The following is a 23,998-nucleotide window of genomic DNA, read 5'->3' on the forward strand; positions in this document are numbered from 1 at the left end:
CTTAGATGACTGATAACTCTATCTTAAAGGATCTTCACCTTGACAAAATCTCAGATGTTCAGGACCTCCAAGAGCAGTGGGTACTAATGTCCATAGCACCCAAGTTTCCAGGGTGCTGTCCATATCCGTGAGGACTCCTGTGATGTTAACTACACAGGATCTGCTCGCCTCTGGGACAGCAAGGTCTCAAGGCTAAACAGAGAGGATTGATGGATCCCTGGTTGCAAATGTGTCAAATCAGGCCTACACTGGAGGCATCCAATATAGACTAGGACTCAGGAGAGGGAGTGTGAGGCTTTGGTCACTCTGAGCTAAGCCATGAGTCCCTGCAGGAAATGATTTCTACCTCTGGACTAATAGAATTGAACAGGGAAGCAACTATGCTCCATTGAGGACTTGTCTCCTGGGCTTCCCCACCACAAGCAAGTGCTCTTTTCAGGTGACCTGTGCTGGTGTGTGGCTTGAAGGTGCTTCTTCACATGCATGAGGCCCTGGGTTCTATCCCCACCAATGGGTGTGGGCTGGGGGAGGAAAGTGGCTCAGGAGACAGTTACATAAAGAAGACTCAGGGTCACCAGCATTCACAAGGCAGAGAATAGGCGTCTACTCCTGCCAAATCACAAGCAAGAGACCTTGCCTGTGCAGATAAAGCAGACTGCTCTTCATTCCCCCTCTTTCTTCCTCTAGCATAAGTCCTGAGGGAAGCCCACCCAAACCAAGTGGTCCCCCACTCTTAGCTGGGTAACATGAGCTAGCTAAGATAGGGCAGAGATGTGAACTGACAGGCAGGACTCAGCAGACACAGAGTAGCAAAAGAAAAACTGAGATCTTGGCTGGGAGAACAGAGAGTTTATTGGACTCAAATAGGGGGATGTTCAGAGGCATGTGTGGGAACCCTGCAGAACCCCAGATTTTTATGTATGGATGGAGGTGGTGTCACAGTGCCTTGGGTTTCTGCCTCTTCCCTGTGCTGTCCCCTGCCTCCAGGGCCAAGAGCAGCAAACCACAACACAATGGCATTCTAGGAAGTACATATCTGAAAGCCCTAGAGAGGGGAGTGGGGAACCTATCCAGCAGTGGCTATAGAGTTGCAACAAGGTGTTCCACACTCAATCCCCCCTCTGAATTTTTATTACTCAGAATTTATCACTAGAGGGCTCCAGGAAGGAGTGATTACACATAAGGATAAAAGGACAAGGGTGGCAGGGCCTTGGAGGGTCCATCACAGCAAGGTCTGCAGGAGGACTGAGCCCAGGATGAACAGAAGCACCCCTGCCATGGTCCACGTGCTGCCTCCAGTGGGACCTGCTGCGTTGCAAAGATCTGTATTGCAACAGTCAGTATTCACATGGACAACGGTACCGAGGACCTCAGGTGTTTGAGGACTCTTGGGGCAGCCGGGAAGGCAGAGATTGCTCTTTACTTTCAGTCTTACAGAGCCTGCAAGACATTAGGGAGTGAGTCACTTCTTATGCAGGAACAACAAAGCACCCAAATGTATGGGCCACATGTCACCAGGCCTGGATGGCCCAGACTTGTCTCTAAGGCATGTTGAAGCCAGACATGGTAGCTCAGACTTGTAACCCCAGAATTTGGAAGACTGGGGCAGGAGAATTTTTATGAGTTCAATTCCACAATGGATTACATGGGGGCTTCTGGGCAAACCTGAGCTAGAATGAGACCCTGTCTCAAATAACAAAGAAATGAAACAAAGATCAAAACCATGGGCTGGTAAGGAGGGTTGGTGCATAAAGTGCTTGCTTGTTGCACAAGTGTGAGACCCCCTCCTCCCAGTTCTGGTCACTAAAGCCCATCAAAAAATGGGCAGGCATGGTGGCCTACTTGTATCTCTGTGCTTAAAATACAAAGATGGGGATCTCCAAAGATGAGCTCACTGGCTAGACAAGCTGAACCTGAAAGATTTGAATTCAGTGTGAGACCCTGCCTCAGTAAATAAAATAGTTGTCACAGGAGATTCCCATCAACTTCTGGGTCTCTTACACTTGTACCTCCCCAGTGCCTGCACATCCACATGTGTGTGCACATGTGTCTTTACATGCAACGTGCTGTGGAAGCAGCTCAGTCAGTGAAGTGCTTGCCACATGGAAGCATTAAGGACCCAAGTTCAATTCCCAGCAACCATATAAATAGCTAGCCGAGCACGGGGTGCTGGTTATAATCTCCATGCTGGGGAGAGGGAATCGGAAGGTATCTACCTGGAAGGAGGGGAACCATGCTCCAGAACTTGTACCCAGACTTTTTCTTCCAAGCCACCCCCACCCATATAAATACAGGATACGGGGAACTTACTCACAACAACTTCTGCCACCTGAATAGTGCAGACTCCATCAGGGTAGGGGCAGGTAGCAGTTGATGAGCAGGTATTACCAAATGGGATCATCGTGCAATTGTAGCAGTTTAGCCCCTGAGCTGAGAAAGAAGCCAATACATGAGGAGGGTTAGGGCATGCCCTTCCTAGCCCAGACCCCTCCTCTACAATGTCTTTACCTCCACACAGCTGCTGGCCACTAGGACAGAGCAAGGACACTACTGCCCAGTCACCTCCACCAAAAGGAGAAGTGAACCAAGCACAACAGTCATTCAAATATGCTCGGTGCTGCTGTCTCAGTGAGCCACCACACAGGAGAGACCTGGACCTCAAGAGGCATTAGCCACCATAGTGGGAAGGCATAGAAACCAAACATCTACTGAAGCAGTGAATGGGTGTATAAATAGGTACTGAGGGCTGCCAGATGGGGAGGGCTGTTCTGACCTGTCCCACCCTAAACCTGCAGAGCTTGTCTCTGGGTCTAGGAGGATGACTGAGCACTGAACCTCCCAGAGTCCAGCTCAAAGCTGAGGCTTCCTGCAATACAGACGTAACTAGATGTATAGATGTATTTGAACTCAGAACCTCTTAAAGTAAGGAAATTCTAGTATTTGGGCCTCATGTAGCATTGGCTGGGGCATAAGAAAAAGTCAAATGCCAAGAGTTAAGGAATCCAAATCCCTTGACTTGGCAACTTGGCCACAAAGAAGCCTTTGCTTTTTGTGTGTACACAAGTCAGTTTCCCGACTGGGAGGCAAGTGCAGCAGGGTAGAATCGCTCTAGTGACCAGGGTTTGTGGCAGGGGTTAGTGCTATCCGAGAGTCCCTCTGGCATGTGGTGATGCTTGCAAGGCAGACACTGGTAGTTTACAGACCCAGGAAGCACCCCAGCACAGGAGGCTTCACCCACCACAAGCCAGTCCCGAATCCACTGACCCCAGCACACCTCAGGCACTGGGCATACAGTGGAAATGCAGGTGTACCCACAACCCCCCAAGGCCCGTTTCTATCTCCAGTGTGCCCCCTGCCCCTCTCTCATTTTCCACCTCACCTCTTTCTGCACACAGTAGGGCCAGGAGAAGGATGAGCACACAGGACTTCATAGCACAAGATCTGTTCATCCTCTGAGAAGGGGCGCACAGGCAAAACCTTGGAAATTGGAGCCAGTTAATAGACTTTCAATCACGTCCCAGGGCTCCCACGCAGCTCAGGCCTCCAACCCCCATCCCCAACACACACACACGAAGCTTTCCCCAAGGAATAGATGTCTGCCTACATCTCTTATCTATCACCCGACCAGCTTTTCCTTCCTAACCTCAAACTGCCTCCCACAGCCCTATCAGGAGGCTCTTCCCTGTGCTTGCCAACTATCAGCTCCCTCCTGACACCACTCCTTACTTCCTCTCTGTGACCAGGTTGCAGGCACCGTGGAAAATTCTAGCAGATGAAGACTTATATAAGTACTTTACTTTCCCTCAGCTCCTCCCACCTGACATCCGGAATAAGGAGAGTTTAGGGACTTACATCCTCCAGGTCTCATGTTTATTGCTTAAGAGTTACTGAGGTTTGTTGGTTAGCTCAGGGAGCCAGATTTACAGTAGTTGGGGAGGGAAGACCACGCAGTTGGTGAGGGATCTTGGTGCTGGAAAACTCAGAGGGCAGAAGGGCAGGGGCCTTGTGTGACTTGTGCTTACCATTCAGAAAGTAAGGGAAGGAAGCAACGTGCTCAACTTTTTCCGGGTTTTTGGTTTTTGTTTTTGTTTGTTTGTTTTTGTGTTATGGATTTTCTGAGACAGAGTTTCTCTGTGTGGCTTTGGCTGTCCTACGACTTCCTCGGTGAGACCAGGCTGGCTCGAACCCATAGCTATCAAAGGTGTGCGGTAGCTGCTGCTGCTTCTACCACCACCACCTGCCATTTTCCTGTCTCTGAATAGGGGGTATGGGTTGCAGTGGCTCAGAGCCCACAGCCCTCCTTCCTCTAAGCAGGTAAACTGCTGACTAATAGTTGGAGACTAGGTCTGGTGAGCAGGCCCCTAACATCGTGTTGCATTCACAATGTGAGAGTCCTGGGCCAAGAACTAACTGGCAACTGGGGTGGAAGTTACTAAGCAGAGTCTGATGTGTTTGGGTGATATCTGGGGCTGTGGGTGCTATGAGCATCTGGAAGCTAGAGGCAGAGATGCTTTTCATGACACAAGTCAGTCTTATGCAGAGGATGAATGACCCCAGTGACTCCTCTGCCCAAAAGCCTCCTTGAAGCAGCCACATGCTCATTCTCCCTGCTCCAAGTTGTATGTTGCCTGTCCCTACACCTATTAGGTCCTAGTCCAGTGTTTTCCCCAAAGGACACGAGTTTCCCTGGCCTTTATGTCACTGCCATGTGGCATAGTATTCTAACAATTAAAACCTTACTAATGAGCCACATATTGATGACATCTGTGGCCCAGCCATGGGCTTTTGCCCACATCAAGCCAGAGTCTGAGTTTCCTAACTCCATGGAGCTTAGAGCTCAGTGAGTAGCCCCACTTAAGCCTCTACAAGGCACTGACTGATACAGGTTACAGAAGGAAAGCTGGACACAAAAAGAGACCTGAGCTGGAAATCATCCTGAGAGGATGACATAGCAAAAGAACAGGCATGCTCAGAGGACAACTGTGTCCCAAAATGGTCCACAGAATCAATGAAACTGAGTGCATCCACTTAAGCAGGCAAGGCTGCTAAGAAAAGGAAGCCAGAGGCTCAGGGAACATCAGGCAGATTCTCCTGATGGGAGGCACAGGGCTGAAACAAAAGTCTCATTCTTCCCGTGATTTCTGGCTGGTTCCACATGTACATTCAACTCCAGTGTCAATGTTCTGGGTTATGTAGGATGATCAATTGAAAAGAGAGACACTGTAGACCAAAGGCAGGATTCTGAAGGAACAGTGGGTATCGGCCTTTTCGGTAATGATTACCAAACCTGAGGACTGCTTCAAGGACTCGGTGCCATCACCCGGAAATTCATACAAGATGCCGTGGCTCTGTTAAAATTCTGTTACCTTCCATGGCCTGTACCCTAGCACCATTACAAAAATCCCTTCATTGTTACCCTATAATCTATGATGCAATCAGACCGTGTTTGCCAACAACATTGGATAACCCAGCGCACACCATGGTAGGAGGAAGAGAACAGGGAGGAAAATTTTCTCTGTAATTCCCCTCACATGCTGCCCCAGGCATATAGAAAAGTTTATGTAAAGGAAAGAGCAGCAGAGAACAAGACCCTGCAAACACAGGGCATCGGTGGCAGATCCAAGTGACAAGCCCTCCCAATTCTTATCACCCAATGAGTTTATGGGGTTTCTTAACAGATGATGGATGAGGTCACTTACAGGAACACGCATAATATCCAAGCCAATAAGTGAACACCAAGTCTCACCTGCCAGTTCATCTTCTGTTTCCTCTACATTCTAGCATCTTCTGAGACCACTTGTGGCTGGAGGAGAGCAAGAGGGAGTAATGGCTGGAACTCCAGGTGACAGTCCTCCCCTGTGAATATAGAGAGTTCTGTCCTTTATCACAAAACTTTCGTCATTTTGCTCCTCTGACCCCATTGCTGGGGCTCCTAGGCAAAGTTATCCCTACTCCAGGATGGCGATGGACCACATCACCACAGTGCTTCAGACTGCTTCTCTAAAAGTCTTAAACTAGGGGTTCTCATGAGTCCTCCACTTTCCACCCAGCACCACTGTTTGGGAAGTAAGCTTCCCTTAGTATGGACTTCTGCCCAAATTACTGACAGACTCCCTAAATGAACTCTTAAGGAGAGGGCAACAGTGGGCTTGCCGATTCTTAGAATTAGATGTACCAGATGTTACCAGGCTTGTGTGAGTGAAGCCAGGCCCTCTGCAGAGAGGGCTACATGCAAAACAAAACACATTCAGCCCTCTCTCCTGCCTTACAACTCAGGCAGCAGCTTGACTACAGTCACACTGAACAAGTCAAATATTAGCCAAGCCTCTCCACAGAGAATGAAGGACCTCTGTTAAGTAGCCAAGGTCACATATGCCTCCGTCACCGCCTTCAGTCACACAGCAAAAGTTTCTCCTTAACTAAGTGTACTTCTTCCAAGTGCTGCTTGCCCTTCCCCCACCAGTGTGGTCTCAGAATGCAGAGGTGCTGGGAAGCAGCTGTTGCAGGGTAGTAAGTTTGGTGGGGATAAATGATTCAGAAGACTGTGTGAAAAGGACAGCTCCTTTTCTGAAATAGAGGGGCTGGATTATACAGTTTGAGTCAGGGGAAGGGGAGGAAAGGGATAGAAGAGGAAGTGGGTGGTGAGGGCAGAGGCTTCTAAGTGTTTCAGGTGCCAATCACATGGTCTCTAAGCAGACAGTACTGTGGTTGAAAGAAGACAGTACTCTGGTGGGGAAACAGAAACCCACCTGGTTTTATCATAACTTGGCTTTGGTCTCAATGGATTTGAGTAGGTCCAAGCCTGCTTTGAGGAGAGAAGAGACCCAATCCTGTGAAAGACCCCCGGAGCGAGGAGATCCTCACTCAAGTCTCGGGATGACACCACCCCCCAAGAACTCACGTAAGACCGTACTTGCTCTAATTTACACGAGGTTTATTGATAAGAACCAGTGCACTGTGGTTGAGACTCATATCCCACTCAGGGACACAGGAGTTCGATGACCAGTAGCTGAGAGAAGAGGTATTTAAAGGAAGAAGCCACAACCCAAGGGGGCAGGGATGGCATCATTGGAAAATCACAAGGAGAAGCTTCCTGTCTCAAGCTTGCCTAACTTTATAGTTCCCTAGTTCCTAGGAGAAGCTTCCTGCTTCTCAAGGTTGTTCTCTAAGATTTTAATCTAACTTTATGGTCAGCTAGTTCCTGGGAGAAGCTTTCTGTTATCTTTACTAGGTTGGGAATCGCATATCTAAGGGCCTTATCTTAAGTCCTTTAATCTAGTTCCTGTGCGAGCAGACTCCAGAAATGTGACCTTTTACTTACTTACAGGTAGAGGGCAAGGTCTGGAATTTGAGGAATTTAGGGCTTCTTAGGGATGAGACAGCATTTCTAAACTTCTGACTTTTTTGACTGCATTTTTTATTCTTTCACCTGCAGTGCTTTATGAGGGCTGTCCAGTGGTATGGTCAAGGTTAGCATTCCTTTTAGGCTCTGCCCACAGTTACCTGGCAACAGCCAGGTAAGCCTGTCTCACTATAAAGGGGCTGCTTCACCCCTCCTCACTCTGTTCTCTTGCTCCCTCCCTCTTGTCCCCTCTGTCCCTTCTCTCCCTGTTCCCCTCCCCTCTCTCTCCATGTGAGCATGGACAGCCTCAACTCTTCTCTCTCTTCCCCAGTACCCCAACTCCCTCCCCATGCCCTAATAAACTCTATTCTATACTATACCTATTGTATGGCTGGTACTTCAGGGAGAAAGGATGTCTCAGCATGGGCCTGCAAAGGCACCTCCCACCCCCACCCCCCAGCACCATACATATCTCCACCAAACATATCTCTGACTTCATTTTCCTTTTGTAAAACACAACAGTCAGCACTCTACTGTCCCTCATCTGTTTTGGGAACCCACATCTCCCCTTTTGTTTCTCAGAATGGGGCCATGTCATATGTGTCAGCATGGTTTGTGCGAATAGCTTGTTATTGTACCAGAATTTGGTTGATGGTGTCTGTGGCTATATTAGTACCTTTTTTTTATAATACAAGGGATGAGAAGGAGTGGGGTGTCCAGGACCGGACTGCCGGACTGGGCAAAGCTAGAGCCCTGACCTGAGCAGATTCCTGAGAAGTGCTTGACCTTTTCAAAGAAGAAGAACATCTTGCAGTTTAATGATTCACTTTATGTCCTTGGGCACTTCCCAGTACTCCCCACCCTAAGCTTCAGTTCCTACTTCAGAGCTTTAAATGCTGTACATTCCTCTCAATAAACAGACCTTGACAAGGACACTGCTTGGTCTTGCTCTTCTTTCTTGCCCATTCTCTCGAAGGTATGGGTTCCCCTCGACCCCCACGAATAACTGAGTCCCCGCTGGTGGGGGCAAGTGGCACATGACGTGGGGTTCAAGTTACGGAAGTTGAGGACCCTGGGTATTTGTCCAGAAATCGACACAGATAAAGTGAAAGTAGCTGCGCCGATCTGGTGTTCATAGCTATGCGCTCTCACCGCTCATGAGAGAAAGACGTAGCAGGTAAGAGTTTTCTGACTAATTGAGAATGGGCAAAAAATGTCTAAGGAAGCAGTCTTTATCAAAGGCCTTAAAGCTTCTCTCAGGGAAAGGGGAGTAAGAGTTAAGAAAAAGGATCTCGTTAAATTTTTTTGTCTTTGTGTCAGAAATTTGTCCTTGGTTTATTATTGAAGGACCAGAAATTAGCTCCTATACTTGGGACAAGGTTGAAAAGTGTTGAAATGACTTATTGTAAGAAAAAGGATCCGAGGCGGTTACGATTCAGGAGATAGTGTCTGTGTCTTTGTGTCTTTGTGTCTTTGTGTTTTGTGATGGCTAAACTCTGGGTCTGTATTTGCTACTCTGGGTCTGTGTTTGCTCGCGAGTTCTGGAGTTCTGGTTTTGCAGTTGCTCCCATCTCAGGCTGAGAGGGAGGCTCGTGTCTCAGGAGAGACACGAGTGTGAGCGTAGACGTGCCAGGGGCTCACCGATTGCACTACCCTGGAGGTGACGTCACAGGAGGTGAGGGACCTCAGGGACACCTGGGAGGTTCCTGTCTGGGTGCCGGTGAGGATTTGGTGATTCTCCTGGATTCGAGAAAAGACCCACCCTCCCGGCCATCTGTATTTCTAGAGTTGTCTTTGTCTGTGTGTCTTAGGTCTTTGTTTTGTGTTACTTGTGACTTTGACAATGGGAAGGTTCTGGTTGGGAAGGAGAAGTGATGTGGAATCTGCTCCCCTTCATCTGTCTTTGGTAAGCTCATGGAAGCTCCCATCTGAATCAGTTCAGTTTTGTGGCAATCTTGCAGTGGCCACTTGTTTTTTGTTTTTGTGCTCACTTTTGTTTTTTTGTCTGTTAATCTTTTGATCGTCTTTCTGTGTGACTGAATGCTATTTGCCCTCTTCGGTGGACCTCTATTTTATGGACTCCCTTCTTGTTTTCTCACCATCCCATGTGAGATGCTTGTTAGTAGCTGTTACAGGAAATCTATAATGCTCACTTGAGGAGTGTGCTTTAGAAACAAGAATTTCATGTTTGTCCTGGGTTCCATTGGGATAGGTGTGGGGATAGGCTTGATTTCTATTGCAAATGATGTAACATTGCATACGTTAGTACTCCTAACACTTCTTGGGACTGTGCCTCAGGGATCACAACCTGTATAAGTTCTAAAAGGCAGTCATGACCTTTGTGTGTAGGTTCAGATAGTGTCCTGATAGAATCCTAATGCTAAAGACTTAGTAAGACACAAAAGAGAGTTGAGAATTACTTAGGGCTATCTTAAGGCTGAGTCTAGGTGCTGCAAGGGCAGCTACAAGGACATCTGCTGTTGCCCTGCAACACAAGGATTATGGAGAATTCAGAACTGCCATTGACTTAGATATAAAAAGAGTAAAAAAGACTTTTTAGCTGACCTCCAAGAATCCCTAACCTCCCTCTCAGAGGTAGTTCTTCAGAATAGGAGAAGAATAGACCTGATATTCCTTGAAAAAGGAGGTCTGTGTGCTACACTAAAAGAAGAATGTTGCTTCTATGTAGACCATTCAGGAGTAGTTAAGGACTCCATGAGTAAACTTAGAAAAAGGTTAGACAAAAGACAGAGAGACCAAGAAGTGCATCAGGGATGGTTCGAGAGCTGGTTTAGTAGATCTCCTTGGATGACTACTCTGATATCTTCCCTTATGGGACCTTTCTTAGAGTGCTGTTCAGATTTTGATGTTACATCAGCAATATCATGTTTTAATTTAGTTCTATGATTAGAACTAGCCACTAGAAGAAGTGGGGAATTAAAGGTAAAAGTTTTAAAGTTGCCCCCCTAGACACAAAGTTTAGAGCAGAAGAAAAAAAAAAAGGTTAGGCCCCACAATTGTATGTTCCAGGAAGCCTCTCCTAGGGCTATAGAATGGGTAATTACATCAGCTGGTTCGGCAACTTTCTCCCAGGAACTAGCTGACCATGAAGTTAGATTAAAACCTTAGAGAACAATCTTGAGAAGCAGGAAACTTCTCCCAGGAACTAGCGGACCATAAAGTTAAACAATCTTGAGAAGCAGGAACCTCCTCCTTGTGATTTTTTTCACTGGTATTCTCGACATTTTCCAATGATGCAGTTTTTTTGGCAGCAATATCCTCTTTACTGGATACATTTGCCCGCCTCCTCAACTCAGGTCCTTCCCACCTATCCCTTGCTGGTGGCACAAATCATACGTCTTGGAAGAGAACAGTCCCATAAGCTCTTTGGAAGGGACCCTGATGCTTTAATCTTACCCTATAGCCCCTCCCAGGTCTCTTGGCTCGGTCAACATATAGACGAATGGACAATTAGCTGCATTGACTTTCAGGGTAAGATAGATAATCATTAACCCTCAGATAAGTTGATACAGTTTTTTTTCCCACAAAATTACAGTCCCAGTGGTCTCTCCAAAGGTAACACATGACCACCCTATGTTGGGAATCCACCTTGTCTTTACAGATGGTTCCTCTAATGGACAAGCCGCATTTTCCATTGATGGTCAAATACAACAGTTCTCTACCCCTTTAGATTCCACTCAGCTGGTAGAGCTTCAAGCTATCCTCGCAGTATTTCGTGTGCTACCTGATGCACCCTTTAACCTATATGCAGATAGCTCATCTTGCCTTTTCTATCCCCCTGTTAGAAACAGTGCCCTATATTCGGCCTACCACCAATGCTGCCCCCCTGTTTCCCTTACAAAAGTATATTCAGAGGCATTCTTGCCCCTTCTTTGTGGGACACATATGAGCACATACCAGAATGCCAGGCCCCTTGGCCGATGTCACCCAGCTCATGACCTTGGCCCAGGGGGCCTTCTCTACACTTCTCTACACTACCTCTTACACTTGCCCAAAAACCACATGACATACATCACCTTAATGCACAAACCCTTAGGATTAAATATAAGATCACCTGTGAACAGGCTCGCCAAATAGTCCGTAATTTCAAGGCTGCATGACCCTACTGCCTGACCCCCACCTAGGGGTCAACCCCCATGGGCTGGTTCCTGGAGAGCTCTGGCAAATGGATGTCACCCATCTTCCCCCTTTGGTAAATGAAAATATATTCATGTCACCATTGATACCCTTAGCAGCTTTATCTATGCATCCCTGCAGATAGGGGAGGCCAACAAACATGTTATAAGTCATGTTCTGGCTTGCCTCACAGATTTACCTCAACCTAAGATTGTTAAAACAGATAGTGGACCTGGATATACTAGCTCTAATTTTAAAGACTTTTGTTCCCAACTCGGAATTAAACATGTCACGGGCATTCCTTATAATCCTCAGGGACAGGGTATAGTTGAAAGAGCTCACCAAACCCTTAAAAATATGATCCATAAATTACAGTCAAATGGGGGAATATTATTCCCCCTCCTGGTAATCACAAACATTTAATAAATCATGCACTCTTTGTCCTTAACTACCTTACCCTGGACAAAGATGGAAAAACTGCTGCAGATCTCTTGTGGCACCCCCATACTTCTTATGATTATGCATGAGTCCTATGGAAGGACCCGTTAACATCCCAATGGTATGGCCCTGATCCTGTCCTCATTTGGGGACGTGGATCAGCCTGCATTTATGATTCACAGACTGGGGGCGCCCGTTAAGCCTTGTTAAGGCTACCCAAGCGCCTTGTTAAGACCTTTAACCCACCCAGGGACAACCCTGAGGAAAAGTCTAACTATGCATAATTACAGACCATGTTGACCATGTTCCCCTTCATCTGGATCCTTGGAAGCATCATCATGTTTGCCCTTGCTACATCACCTTACCAGATCTTCAACTCTACCTGGGTGATTCTTAATGGTGCTGGAGATGTGGTGTCTGCCAACTCCACCACCGCTGCACAAGTTCCCTGGCCCAATCTTGAGTTCCTGCAGTTCTGGGAAAGAGGCACCTCCCCACATACAAAGAGAGAACCCATCACTGCTGTGACTCTTGCAGTACTCCTAGGCCTGTCAGCTGTGGGGACAGGAACTGGGGTTGCCTCCCTGACCACCTCCCAACAAAGTTATCATCAGCTCAGTGCCACCATAGAGAGGGACATCAGTGAGCTTTAACAAGGAATAACCTATCTTAAAGATTCAGTCACTTCCTTGGCTGAGGTTGTTCTACAAAATAGAAGGGGATTAGATCTTCTCTTTCTCCAACAGGGAGGGCTCTGTGCGGCCCTCAAGGAGGAGTGTTTCTTTTATGCTGATAAGACAGGATTAGTAGAAAACAGCCTACAAAAAGTTAGAGAAAGTCTACAAAAGAGACAAAGAGAAAGAGAAAAGAGTGAAGCCTGGTATAAAAATTGGTTTTCTGCCTCTCCCCTGCTCACCACTCTTCTACCCAGTATCCTGGGTCCCATTATAGGACTCCTGCTACTCGTCTCCTTTGGTCCATGGGTGCTTAGAAAGTTAACTGATTTTAACAAGGCCCAGGTGAATTCAGCTACCAAGCAGGTCTCAGTCCATTACCACTGCCTCCATTGTGAGGAGGCTGAGATAACCAGGGAGTGTGATACTCCCCTTGGGTTGCCCACAGCTGGCCTCAACTTCTCCATCCTAAATACAGCCTATAACTCAGGCTGGAAAATCAGTCGCTGGTGGAAGCGTCAATGACAGGAATATTATGGTGCCACATACCAGGCACACACCTCACCTCTGTGAAGTAACCCTACAACGGAATTAGCACAGGTCCATGATCTGGGTCGCCCACTCTCACAAAACACACACGTATAGCCCAGAATGGTGTGTTAAAGCATAAGATTGTTCCTAGCCATTGGGGTGCAGTCCTAACTGCAAGAGTGCCTCACCATGGCTGAGCTGGGCACTCTGTGAGGCATGTCTGATCTATCTCAGACCACTACTTCCACCCTGGAGGAAATAATGAAACCTAACTGAGAGTGCCAGATCCAGGATCTGGGTCAGCCACCCTCACAAAACACACACATATAGCCCAGAATGGTGTGTTAAAGCATAAGATTGTTCCTAGCCATCGGGGTGCAGTCTTAACTGCAAGAGTGGCTCGCCATGACCGAGCTGGGCACTCTGTGAAGCATGTCTGACCAATTACAGACCACTACTTCCACCCTGGCAAGAATAATAAAACCTAAGTGAGAGTGCCAGACATGGGGACAACCTGTGTAGCCTAAGACACGGGTTTCACCAATTCCTTATAGGTGCTGGTCGTGGATGCAAACCATATAGCCTAGTCAGACCTTCCTCCCACTGATAGTTAAAGAAAGGGGGAGATACTGGGACCGGACTGCAGGACTGGGCAAGGCTAGAGTCCTGGCCTGAGCAGATTCCTGAGAAGGGCTTGACCTTTTCAAAGAAGAAGAACATCTTGCGGTTTAATGATTCACCTTATGTTCTTGGGCACTTCCCAGTACTCCTCCTGCCCTAAGCTTCAGTTCCTGCTTCAGAGCTTTAAATGCTGTACATTCCTCTCAATAAACAGATCTTGACAAGGACATTGCTTGGTCTCACTCCTCTTTCTCGCCTGTTCTCCCTCAGGTATGGGTCCCCCTCAACACCAACGAATAACTGAGTCCCCGCTGGTGGGGGCAGGGAGGCTCCAATGGCTACCCATCAAGGGCAAGAGGGAGAAATTGAGGGAGGTTGAGTACCAAGAGGCAGGATCATTGAAGGGATACTGGGACCTCGAACTGTGGCAGAGTCATGAAGGGCCTTAATATTTTGTCCATCCCTCCTCCAGGATGACACAAGATCCAATTCCCTCCTCACCTCTGCTGTCCAGAGATCCAAAGTGTTCTGATCTAAGCTAAGGATGTCATGAAGTCACACCATATGACAGATCTCATGTTGGAGGTTGACCAGGGGTAGGGGTGTAGGGGTGGGGTGTTGGTGAGTCCCTGAGGCCGGCGGTGAAGATGCTGATGCCTGATTGGAAACTAATGCTAGGTGACATCCTGTTAGTTTGCCTATGTTACCTTTCTGTTTTGCAGTACAAGTCCAGCAAGGGTGGCCTGGGGAACAATTATAACAGGAACACAGAGGTAGGGAGGCCCTCAAAAAGTGGGGATCTCCTGTAAGGGATGATTAAAGGACAGACTCAGATCTGAGGAGGAACCATGCAAGGTAGCAAGACTATTCCGAGTCTAAGAGGGAAACAGAAAGAAGGCACTAAAAATCAGGGAGAGGCATTGCGGTGGTGCTCTGAGAGATGACTTGGATATGGGCAATGCTCTACCATCCCCTCGTTTGGCTTGGGACACCTCCCCTCACCAAAAAAACAACAACAACAAAAAAACAAACAAAAAACAAAAAACCATTAATAGAGGCACTTTATCTGAGAAGAGCAGAGCTTCTACCTTTGCTAGGCTGCCTGCTGGTATTAATGAATCTCTTGCCTGAAGGAGGATTCTACTCGGTTCCTCTGGCTATTGCAACCCCGCTCCCCTCTTTAAACATTAGAAATGATACTATGAGGCTTAGAAGCCCCTAAGGACAGCCTGACTCTTATGATCAATTCTGGATCACACCTCCTGTTTCCCTAGAAACACCCCAATTTTTCCAAATGGAAAAAGAACACATTCCTTAAAATTTAAAATACCAAATACAGAAAGGTCAGATGTATGGGTTTTGTTTAGGCCCACTTATGGAAAGCTGTCTCTTAAGGTGAATCAGAGCCTCTTATAAAATTATTTGTATTTACCCTCTCTCCCATGCCCTCTTGATTTTTTTCAAGGCAGGGTTTCTCAGTGTAGCCCTGGATATCTTGGAACTCGCTCTGTAGACAAGGCTAGTCTCAAATTCATAGATCTCCCTGGGCGTGCTTCCCAAGTGCTGGGATTAAAGGCTTAGTTTATTAATTCTCTTTCATCTGACGATGAGGTCAGGTGGTGGAGACACTGGGTATTGGCTCAGGAGATGACTGGTATCTGCTGGAGCTGAGGCATCCCTTGAACGTTATCTTCCTGTGCCGTAAATTCATGGGAGAGGCTTTTTGTCCAACAATCTCAAGAATTTATGGCAGTCATCTTAGGGGTGAATATCTGTGGCCAAACAGCCCAGAGTCACCTAGCCACTTTGAGCTATGCAGTCAAAAAGCGGCCAGGCCCAAATCCAATATGGCTCACTACAGGTCATGTTGGGGATTAGCCAAGAGACTGCAGCTAGGCTTTAGTTTTGCTGTGTGACAACTTGGAAACTAATGCTAGGTGACATCCTGTTAGTTTACCTGCGTTTAAACTTAGGTCAGGTTTTCTAAAATGGAGTCTGAACTTTAAAGATTTGGCCTCACACTAGCATGTGGGGGGTCAGCCACTCTTCAAAAGGGGTATAGGTTACACCAGTAAGGTTACAGTTTAAATTTGTTAGCTAAGCATATTGACCTTTGAATCTATTGGCTACCAAGCATATGACATGCATTCGAACTCTAACTGGGACCAGAGAGGATCAGGTGACTATCAGTACATTCTGCGGTTTTTCAAGAATGCACTTGATCCTCTTGAGAACTGAGGGTGGAGAATGGAACTTGGCCTAGCCTTAACTCAAGGTGGGAAGCTGGTACTTGACCTAATCTTGACCTGAGGTGGTAATTGTAAGGCTGGTGAAAGCCCCTAGGGTCCTTAACAGGAACACCATAAGCTACCTACTTTCTACCAGGCCAAGCCTCTTAAGAGCTCTTCCACTCCAGTAAGAACTAGGGTCCTTCAGAGTTAGACTTTTCTCTTAAGTCAGATGTTAGGCACATCTGGTTGGGTTCTGTTCTGTCTTTTACAAGGCCTAGGCAGAGGGGAGCAGAAGCCAGAGCAATGGACAGTTTAAGTTGTTGGAATTAAAGTCCATAGAATCTTTCTCATTATTTTGCCCTGTATTCATGAAGGCTGGACTTGAGAGATGAACCCAGGATTTGCTCACAGACATTTTGGTACCGATTGGAATGGCCAGATCACGGTGTGATGGGGAGAAGAGATAACTATCCTTTGACGTTCAGGTTAACACAATAATGGGCAGATGATGTGCAGATAATTTCCTTACCAAGAAGAAAAAAGCTCATGAGAAACAGTGGTCTAAATAACATCAGAGGTAGATTTAAGTCTGATGTATGGGGAGTGTGATCTCTTGAATTGTTTTAAAAAAGATACCTTACTTTTTAAAAAATAATTATGTTCTCACCATATGTAAGAGCACTCAGAGCCTTGTGTGTTTTTAATTTTTTTTGAAAATAAGTTATGGCATCATTTCCCACTTCCTTTCCTCCAGTTTAACCCACTTGATCTCTCAAAATTTTAAAGACCCCCCTCTTTTTAGATACAATTGATATAATTGCCCACTTAAACATACAAAGCCCAGTACCTTCCATCCCTTAAGAACATTGATAACAACCTGTAAATACACAGAGCAGAATCTTAACGTCAGCATCCATTGTCCTGCCAAGGAATCTCTCTCTCTCTCTCTCTCTCTCTCTCTCTCTCTGCCCCCTCCTTCCCTCCTGTCTCTCTCCTTTCTGTTCTCATCTCTTCATCTTCCTTCAAACTTCTCTCCCTAAAGACCTCTTTTATCTAATTGATGTTAATACACACACAAGTAGGCATGTACACATATGTTCCTAACTACATAAATACCACTTGCTCATGAAAGGAAGGTTATACAGATTTAAGGTTTAAAAATATGAAGTGAAAAGAGTAAGTTTCAAAATTCACAAACTCAGGGCTAAACACTGTGAAAAGCAAGTCCAGGCAGCCCTGCCCTGCTGCTAGGACTAATAGACCATTAAGATAAAGAAAAGGAATGCAGGAACCAGCCCGAGTTATCAGGACTGACCCAAACCATCTGGCAGAAAGGCACCTCCCACAGCTTACTCAGAGTCACACCTTAACCAGATGTCCTTCAAACCCTGATACGCCCCTAGCTTCTAAAATCCTGTACGCTCCAGTCAATACGTACTCTCCTGCTGTGCTGTAATCTCACTGCCATGTTTAAATGAGCCAATCACTTATAGCTGCGCCAGAAATTAGCCTATTGTGTGTAACCCCCTAGCCTTCCCTATATAAACCCCTGACTTTTGAGCTTCGGGGTCAACACCTCTGTCTCCTGCACAGGATACATGTCAACCTGGAGATCCCCGTAATAAATAGATCCCCGTAATAAACCTCGCCTTTGTTTATTACATCCAAAATGGTCTCTCTGTGTCTGGGGTCCACAATTTCCCGCGACTTTAGAAAGGGTCTCTCTTCGGGGATCTTTCATTTGGGGGCTCGTCCGGGATTGGTGTTTCCTGGGGCGCCCCATCCTGAGACTCGAGCTAGGATCTTTCACTCAGACTGTGTAATGTTAGCTGAACGTATCTGATTTCAGAGCCAAGTACTTGGCCTTGGTTTAGGAGGTCTTCCCTGTGGAAGACTTTACTCTCAGAATTCCTTTTCATTGCCCACAGTTCTTTGCCTAAATCTGGGTGGATCCTGTAAGGTTTTCCCATTCCAGGAGAACATATCTGTCTATTAGTGTCATCTGTGTCCAAGTCTCGTTTAGCCAGCCATGTTGTTGATGTTTCATAGGTATAAGAATGCTTCCTGCTTGTCCATGCACCCAAATTCTGGCACCTGTTTCCTCCTTTCCCAAAGAAGACATTCCCCACTGCTATGGGAAAGGCTAAGTGGCTGTCTGTGGTGTCTATTGGCATACCAATAGATCAAGGCAGGAGCTGGCCTCTGGGCTCACTCAGTACCTGTGGCTCTTCTCAGCTCTTCTGACCTGACCCCTGCCATAGACTTCCCTTGTTTCTCATTCTTATATAAATCTGCCAATCTTGTGGCTGGTCCCTTAAGGGGCAGGCTGCCTCAGCATGGGCAGGCAGAGGCACCCCTTCCCCCACACCATACAGGGCCTCCATCAAACATTTTCCTGGCTTCTTATCTTTTTTATAAAACACAACAATTACTTCTTGGTGCATAACACAATGATGACCAGGAGAGACTTATGGAAGAAAGAATTTGTTAAGATTTTTGGTTTATTGGGATTAGAGTCTATAATGCTGGAGAGCCTTGACAGCAAGCAGCAGGCAGGGCAAAGTCTGAGGTATGTCAGCAGGAAGCAGAGAAAGCAGGAGAAATGGGGCAAGGCTATAACTCTCCAAACCCATCCACCATGTTTTATTTTATCCTTCAAGGCTCCATGTCCTAAAGGTTCGACAACCTCCCTGAATAGCACCACCAACTGGAGACCAAGTGTTTAAATTCATTAGCTTATGGGGGACATTTAATCCAAACTACCACAAATGTCAATCATTTCAAGCCTTGACTGCAGTTTCAGGTTGGATGTTTAAAATTGTGCAGGTGACTAATAGGTTTTCTCTGCTTGTGAAATGAACCAATGCAAGCCGAAATAAATAAGACGATGACGAGGAGGAGGAGGACGATGACGACGGCAGCAACAACAACAACAACAACAACAGAGCAGGTTTATTTGGTGTAGCTCTTAGGTGGGTTCACCAGTCCCAAGGAATGAGACCAGGAAATCACTGGAGAGATGAGGGTGGGCCACAAACACAGACTGCATAATGAGAGAGAGAGAGAGAGAGAGAGAGAGAGAGAGAGAGAGAGAGAGAGAGAGAGAGAGAGAGAACACACCGGAAGTACATAGGAAAGAGCTTCTGGAAGATGGGAAGCCCAGCCTCTGGGCTGGAAAATTCAGGGCAGAAAGTGGGGTATGCCAGCCACACCTTGCAGCAGGTAGGGACTGAGAGATGCTGGAAAAAGAGGGAGGCCAGGTCTGCTTTGATACGTTAAATAGGAACCTTAGCGGCTTGTCCTGGGTCTGAAACCCGATAGTGGACAGTGACCTTCATCGCACCTGTTGAGAATGCGTCAAGCAAGGCTCAAAGTGGAAACATTGGGATAAAAAGCACTGAGGTCTAGGAGGAAAGGTCGTATTAGGTTTACGCTTCCACAGTGCTGTCGGTCACGAAAAGGAAGTCAGGACAGGAAGCCAAACAGGGCAGGAATCTGGAGGCAGGAGCTGATGTAGATGACATGGAGGAGTGCTGCTTACTGGCTTTCTCCCCTCCCACACCCAGGGCTTGTTCAGCCTGTTTTCTTATACAGCCCAGGGCCATCAACGCAGGGATGGCCCCACCCACAAATGGCTGAGCTCTCCCCCATCGATCACGAACTAAGAAAATGCCTTACAGTTGGAGTGTATGGGGGCATTTTTCTCAATTGGCCCTCTAATATTATTTGTACCAGTTATCATAACTGGGCCCTGCATCCTCCAAACGTTCCCACCTGTCAGATAAACAATGCTAGAATCGCTCCTCTCAGTTCCAAAATGGCCGCCCCGAGACCACCATTCACATATACAACAGGCAAGAGTGTTTTTAATTTCAAGAAAGCCAGAAGTCTGTGTGCAGGCTGTTGGCCACTTATTAAAATGGCAAGTCCAGACAGAGGGCACAAGTCTTGTATGGAAAACTAGAGAAATTTTAGCGAGGGCTGGGTAAGCTAAAACTCCATTAGCGGGCGCCAGGGAAGTTGCATGGGTCGGTTTCTAATCGGCTGCTATACTAGTTTTTCTCTATTTGGTGAGGCCTTCAAAAATTCCAGGACCCAACTCAGCCAGAAAATGCTCACAGAGGCAAGAATGGTTTACAGCCCATTTTTGCTGTTTTCCCTGGGAAACCGAACCTTTTTTTCCAAGGGAACTTTATTTTTTCAGGGAACCTCTCAACCCACACTCAACAACATTATTAGAGACAGTCAAGGATTTGACAGGGATGAGTATGTCCAGGAGGAAATGAGGGGCCCTCCTGATGAAATTTTGCAGGCAGGAGAACTTTATGCTGCATTGTTGAAAAGAAGTCTGGCTCTGTTTCCCAGAGCCCGATCTGCCCCATCCCATGGCCCTGACCTGCTTTGATCATCTTTCCTAACCTCCATGAATCACATGAAGACCTCACTGTTTTCTTGTTTGTTTATTTTGTTTTTTGTATTTCTATTGCAGATTTGTCCTTACTGCTACACTGTCTCCTGTAAACTTACTTTGCCAAGACTCTGGAATTTACTCCTAAAGATCCCAGCACACAGGAGGCACAGAAAGGCAGATGTCTTTGAGTTCAAGGACAACCTGGTCTATAGAGTGACTTCCAGAACAGTCAGAGCTACACAAAGAAGCCAGGTCTCAGAAAAAAAGGTGGATGTGGGTGGGAAGAAGACTAAGAAACATTAATCACATTTTAGAGGCAGTCACTACGGAGCTCTCATATGTACCCAATAAAAAGCAAGCTTGTTTCTAATTTGGCTCCAAATTGCCATAGTGGTCTTCTCACCACATTACCTAACAGTGTAGCCAGTCTGAGGTTCAGCAGTCAATGGGGAAGCATCTTTGCCGGTGCCTTTTATATGAATAATGGGTTGGTGCTTCATGCTGGTTTGTGTCCAAACATAAACACTGGATTCTTCCCTTCACAGCCTCCTGGCCATTTTCTTTCTTTTTTTTTTTTTCTTCAGAGCTGGGGACTGTACCCAGGGCCTTGAGCTTGCTAGGCAAGCGCTCTATCACTGAGCTAAGTCCCCAACCCCTCCTGGCCATTTTCATAAACGTTTCTTTCTTGTTATTTATGTGAGTTAGAGCTTGACAAAAGTCAGTCCATTTTGATTCTGAAAACAGTTGCTCTGTATCCCTATCCATCAGTGTGATGGGGCAAGACAGTGCTGAGGGCCCTCCATCTTGGACTCTTGCTAAGGACATTCACAGCTTTGACTAGAATATGATTTCTGTGAGGGAGAATCCATTGAAAACCATCCCTCTCTATTCTAGGATGTCCTAGCTAACTTAGCTTTCATTAAAACTGCCTGTCTGTGTGAAACAAGCCCCCCACTGCCTACCTCCTGCCCCACGCTGGCTAACCAATCATCTTAGCTTCTGTTAAAATGGCCTGCTTTAAACTGCCGACTTCCTCAGAGCTTCTTGTGCCCAAGATGACAGGATGTGGTTTCAGCCTTTTTTTTTTTTTTTTGGTTCTTTTTTTCGGAGCTGGGGTCCGAACCCAGGGCCTTGCGCTTCCTAGGTAAGCGCTCTACCACTGAGCTAAATCCCCAGCCCCGTGGTTTCAGCCTTTACACTCTCTATTCTAGACACTGGGGGCCACAACTAGGTAACCACCACTTCGATGTAGTCCCAGATGTCTGGAATAAAGACTTGCAATTGGCTTTTCACTCGGTGTGATTGTGTGAGTGGCCATCTCTGGCGATCTCCCAGTAATATCTGTTACAGTGGCCTCGAAGATTATGGAAGCTTTGGACCTGCTGACATAAAAATTTAGGTCTCACCTCAAAGCGGATCAAAAGTAGTTCATTCTGAAAGCAAATATGAATGAGGGTGGTCTGGGGGAAAGCCTGAGTTTAAATTTGCTAAGTTATTTCTCTGTCAGTAAAATGAGCAATTTAAGCCAGATTTTAATATATATATACATATACTTTATGCATACAAAAATATATATTGTATATTTAAATATACATAAATATATTTATTTTATAAATATATTATATATTGACCACAAGGACCAAGGCCAGAGAAGTCACTGTGGAGAGAGAGAGAGAGAGAGAGAGAGAGAGAGAGAGAGAGAGAGAGAGAGACAGAGAGAGAGAGAGAGACAGAGAGACAGAGAGACAGAGAGACAGAGAGAGAGAGAGGAGAGAAGGAGGGGGAGGAGAGACCAAAATGTCTGGATTCTATAGGGAACAGCCTTTGGGAAATTGCATCCAGCCTCTGGGCTGGAAAGTTCAGGGTTGAGGGCAGGGTAGGCCAGGTAAGGACTGAGGGATGCTGGGAGAACTTAGAGGCCAAGTCTGCTTTGGTATGTAAAAATACGCACCTCAGTTCCTTTTACCCTGGGTCTGAAAACAAACAACCCCAAGTTCCATGGATCAATACGATGAAGTTTTTATATTAAGGACAAAAGAAAAGCCCTAAATCGAGGTACTTCTCAACACAAGTTAAAACATCAGGCCAAGAGGTTACAGTGAATTCAGGACACCTCTGCTATAGAGTCTGGGTGGTGTCTGATGACTCTTGCTTGGATGAAGTTGGGGTTTTTATTAATGCATTCTGACTTCCACACATGCACCTGTCACACACACGAGTGCACATAAACATACAATTAATAAATAATATATTATCAATTAATTAATAAACTAAATGAAAAAAACCTATTTTTAAGCCTAGAGTACCCTTCCATTTATTCAGGCCCACTTCATTTTTTTTCACGGCTTTTAATGTCCCTCTTGTGCCACTTTGTTTAAACTTATTCTGAGGTGTCCACTTCTTCTTTAGGTTACTTGTAAAAAGAAGTGTTCCCTTCACTTGGTCTTGCTCTTCATCGGTAATCTATAAAACATCACACTGGCTTTGTGTGTTGACCTCATGTCCAGACTTTTGGGTGATTTCCCCCCTTAGCTCTTCCTACTTATTCCAGAACCTTACTGATGGTTCTGCTTTTTCCAGGTAAACCCTTTAATAGAGGCTGTGGAGAGCAGGGCATGGAGAACACACACATGATCCCAGCATGGAAGGATCTCAAGTTCAAGGCCAGACTGGGTACAAGAGGCTTGCTGGCAAGAGCCTGGGAGCCTTGGGGGCAGAGCTAGTTCCTCTCCTTGACCAGCAGGTGGCGTTTCTCCCCATGCCTTCAGTTGGTTGTCTCTGTACACCTCCATGCCCTGATCTCTTCTAACAGGACATCATTCCAGTTGGGTAAGATCTGCTCTAATGGGTCCACTTTGTCTTAGGTGAGCTTCATTAATAGCCCTGTGGCAATACGGCCGAGACATTAGGGACCCTAGGGACTCAGGGCTTCAGCACATGAGGCTGCAAAATTTGAAGATTGAAGAGCTGCTTTGAATTTTCTTCTGTTGCTTGTTCTTGTTTGTGATGGTTTGTTTGTATGTGTACGGCCCAGGGAGTGGCACTATTAGGAGTTTTGTCCTTGACTGAGGAGGTGTGCCGCTGTGGGTGTGGGCTTTAAGACCCTCATCCTAGCTGCCTGGAAGTCAGTCTTCTCCTGTCTGCCTTTGGAATAACAGGTGGAACTTTAAGCTCCTTGAGCCCCACGTCTGCCTGAATGCTACAACCCTCCTGCCTTGATGATAATGGACTGAACCTCTGAACCTGTAAGCCAGCCCAAATAAATCTTGTCCTTCTCAGACTTGCCTTGGTCATGGTGTCTGTTCACAGCAGTAAAACCCTAAGACATTGTTTCTGCTGTGTGGCCCAGAATGACCTTAAACTTATGTTTAGCTGTCTCAGCCTCCCGAGTGCTGGAATCACAGGCATACCCCACCTGGTTCAGCTATGTCATTTGAAGTAAGGCTTCACGTTGGATAATATAACATATTGGTTTTTACTTTACAATGTAAGTAAACAGGGCTGGCTGGATTCTGACAGTGTTTCCTTTCCAGAGATGGAGCCTTTATTGATCCACTTTGGTGGGGAAAGGAAAGACGCTTGTTTTCTTTGTGAATAAAGAATTGGAGAGTGA

At 46.4% G+C, this 23,998-nt stretch overlaps 2 protein-coding genes across 7 annotated transcripts in view; one reads left to right on the forward strand and one right to left on the reverse strand.

The window, feature by feature from the left end:
• Window positions 1-834: 834 nt before the first annotated feature.
• On the reverse strand, window positions 835-6,253 carry Ly6i (lymphocyte antigen 6 complex, locus I). 3 transcript variants are annotated; one of them, XM_006241766.5, is made up of 5 exons: window positions 6,176-6,253; window positions 5,747-5,856; window positions 3,380-3,477; window positions 2,311-2,430; window positions 835-1,440 (listed from the first exon to the last, which is right to left on the reverse strand). In XM_006241766.5, the coding sequence occupies exons 3-5, from the start codon at window positions 3,447-3,449 to the stop codon at window positions 1,223-1,225; spliced, it is 408 nt and encodes a 135-aa protein (XP_006241828.1). In that variant the 5' UTR covers window positions 3,450-3,477; window positions 5,747-5,856; window positions 6,176-6,253; the 3' UTR covers window positions 835-1,222. The 3 variants fall into 3 exon arrangements, with proteins under 3 accessions (XP_006241828.1, NP_640350.1, XP_006241827.1); NM_139257.2 differs by lacking the exon at window positions 6,176-6,253 and having other exon boundaries at window positions 5,747-5,820; XM_006241765.5 differs by lacking the exons at window positions 5,747-5,856; window positions 6,176-6,253 and adding an exon at window positions 3,727-3,810.
• A 250-nt stretch (window positions 6,254-6,503) lies between these two features.
• Window positions 6,504-23,998, forward strand: part of LOC108351510 (uncharacterized) — a 53,229-nt gene continuing 35,734 nt past the window's right edge. Inside the window, exon 1 of one of the 4 annotated variants that reach the window (XM_063264664.1) lies at window positions 6,504-8,318. The gene's annotated coding sequence lies outside the window, so the exon portion shown is untranslated. Of the gene's footprint in view, window positions 8,520-23,998 lie in introns of all 4 variants that reach the window. The other 3 variants (XM_063264661.1, XM_063264663.1, XM_063264662.1) reach the window with 3 other exon arrangements.

Source organism: Rattus norvegicus, chromosome 7, assembly GCF_036323735.1.
Source record: "Rattus norvegicus strain BN/NHsdMcwi chromosome 7, GRCr8, whole genome shotgun sequence".
Classification (NCBI taxonomy): Eukaryota; Metazoa; Chordata; class Mammalia; order Rodentia; family Muridae; genus Rattus; species Rattus norvegicus.

Coding starts and splice junctions, on each gene's coding strand:
- Ly6i (XM_006241766.5), bottom strand. CDS start 3,449: ATGAACAGATCTTGTGCTATGAAGTCCTGTGTGCTCATCCTTCTCCTG. Junction 2,431..3,379: donor CCTACTGTGTGCAGAAAGAG/GTGAGGTGGAAA, acceptor CTTCTTTCTCAG/CTCAGGGGCTAAACTGCTAC. Junction 1,441..2,310: donor GGTGGCAGAAGTTGTTGTGA/GTAAGTTCCCCG, acceptor AATGTCTTGCAG/GCTCTGTAAGACTGAAAGTA.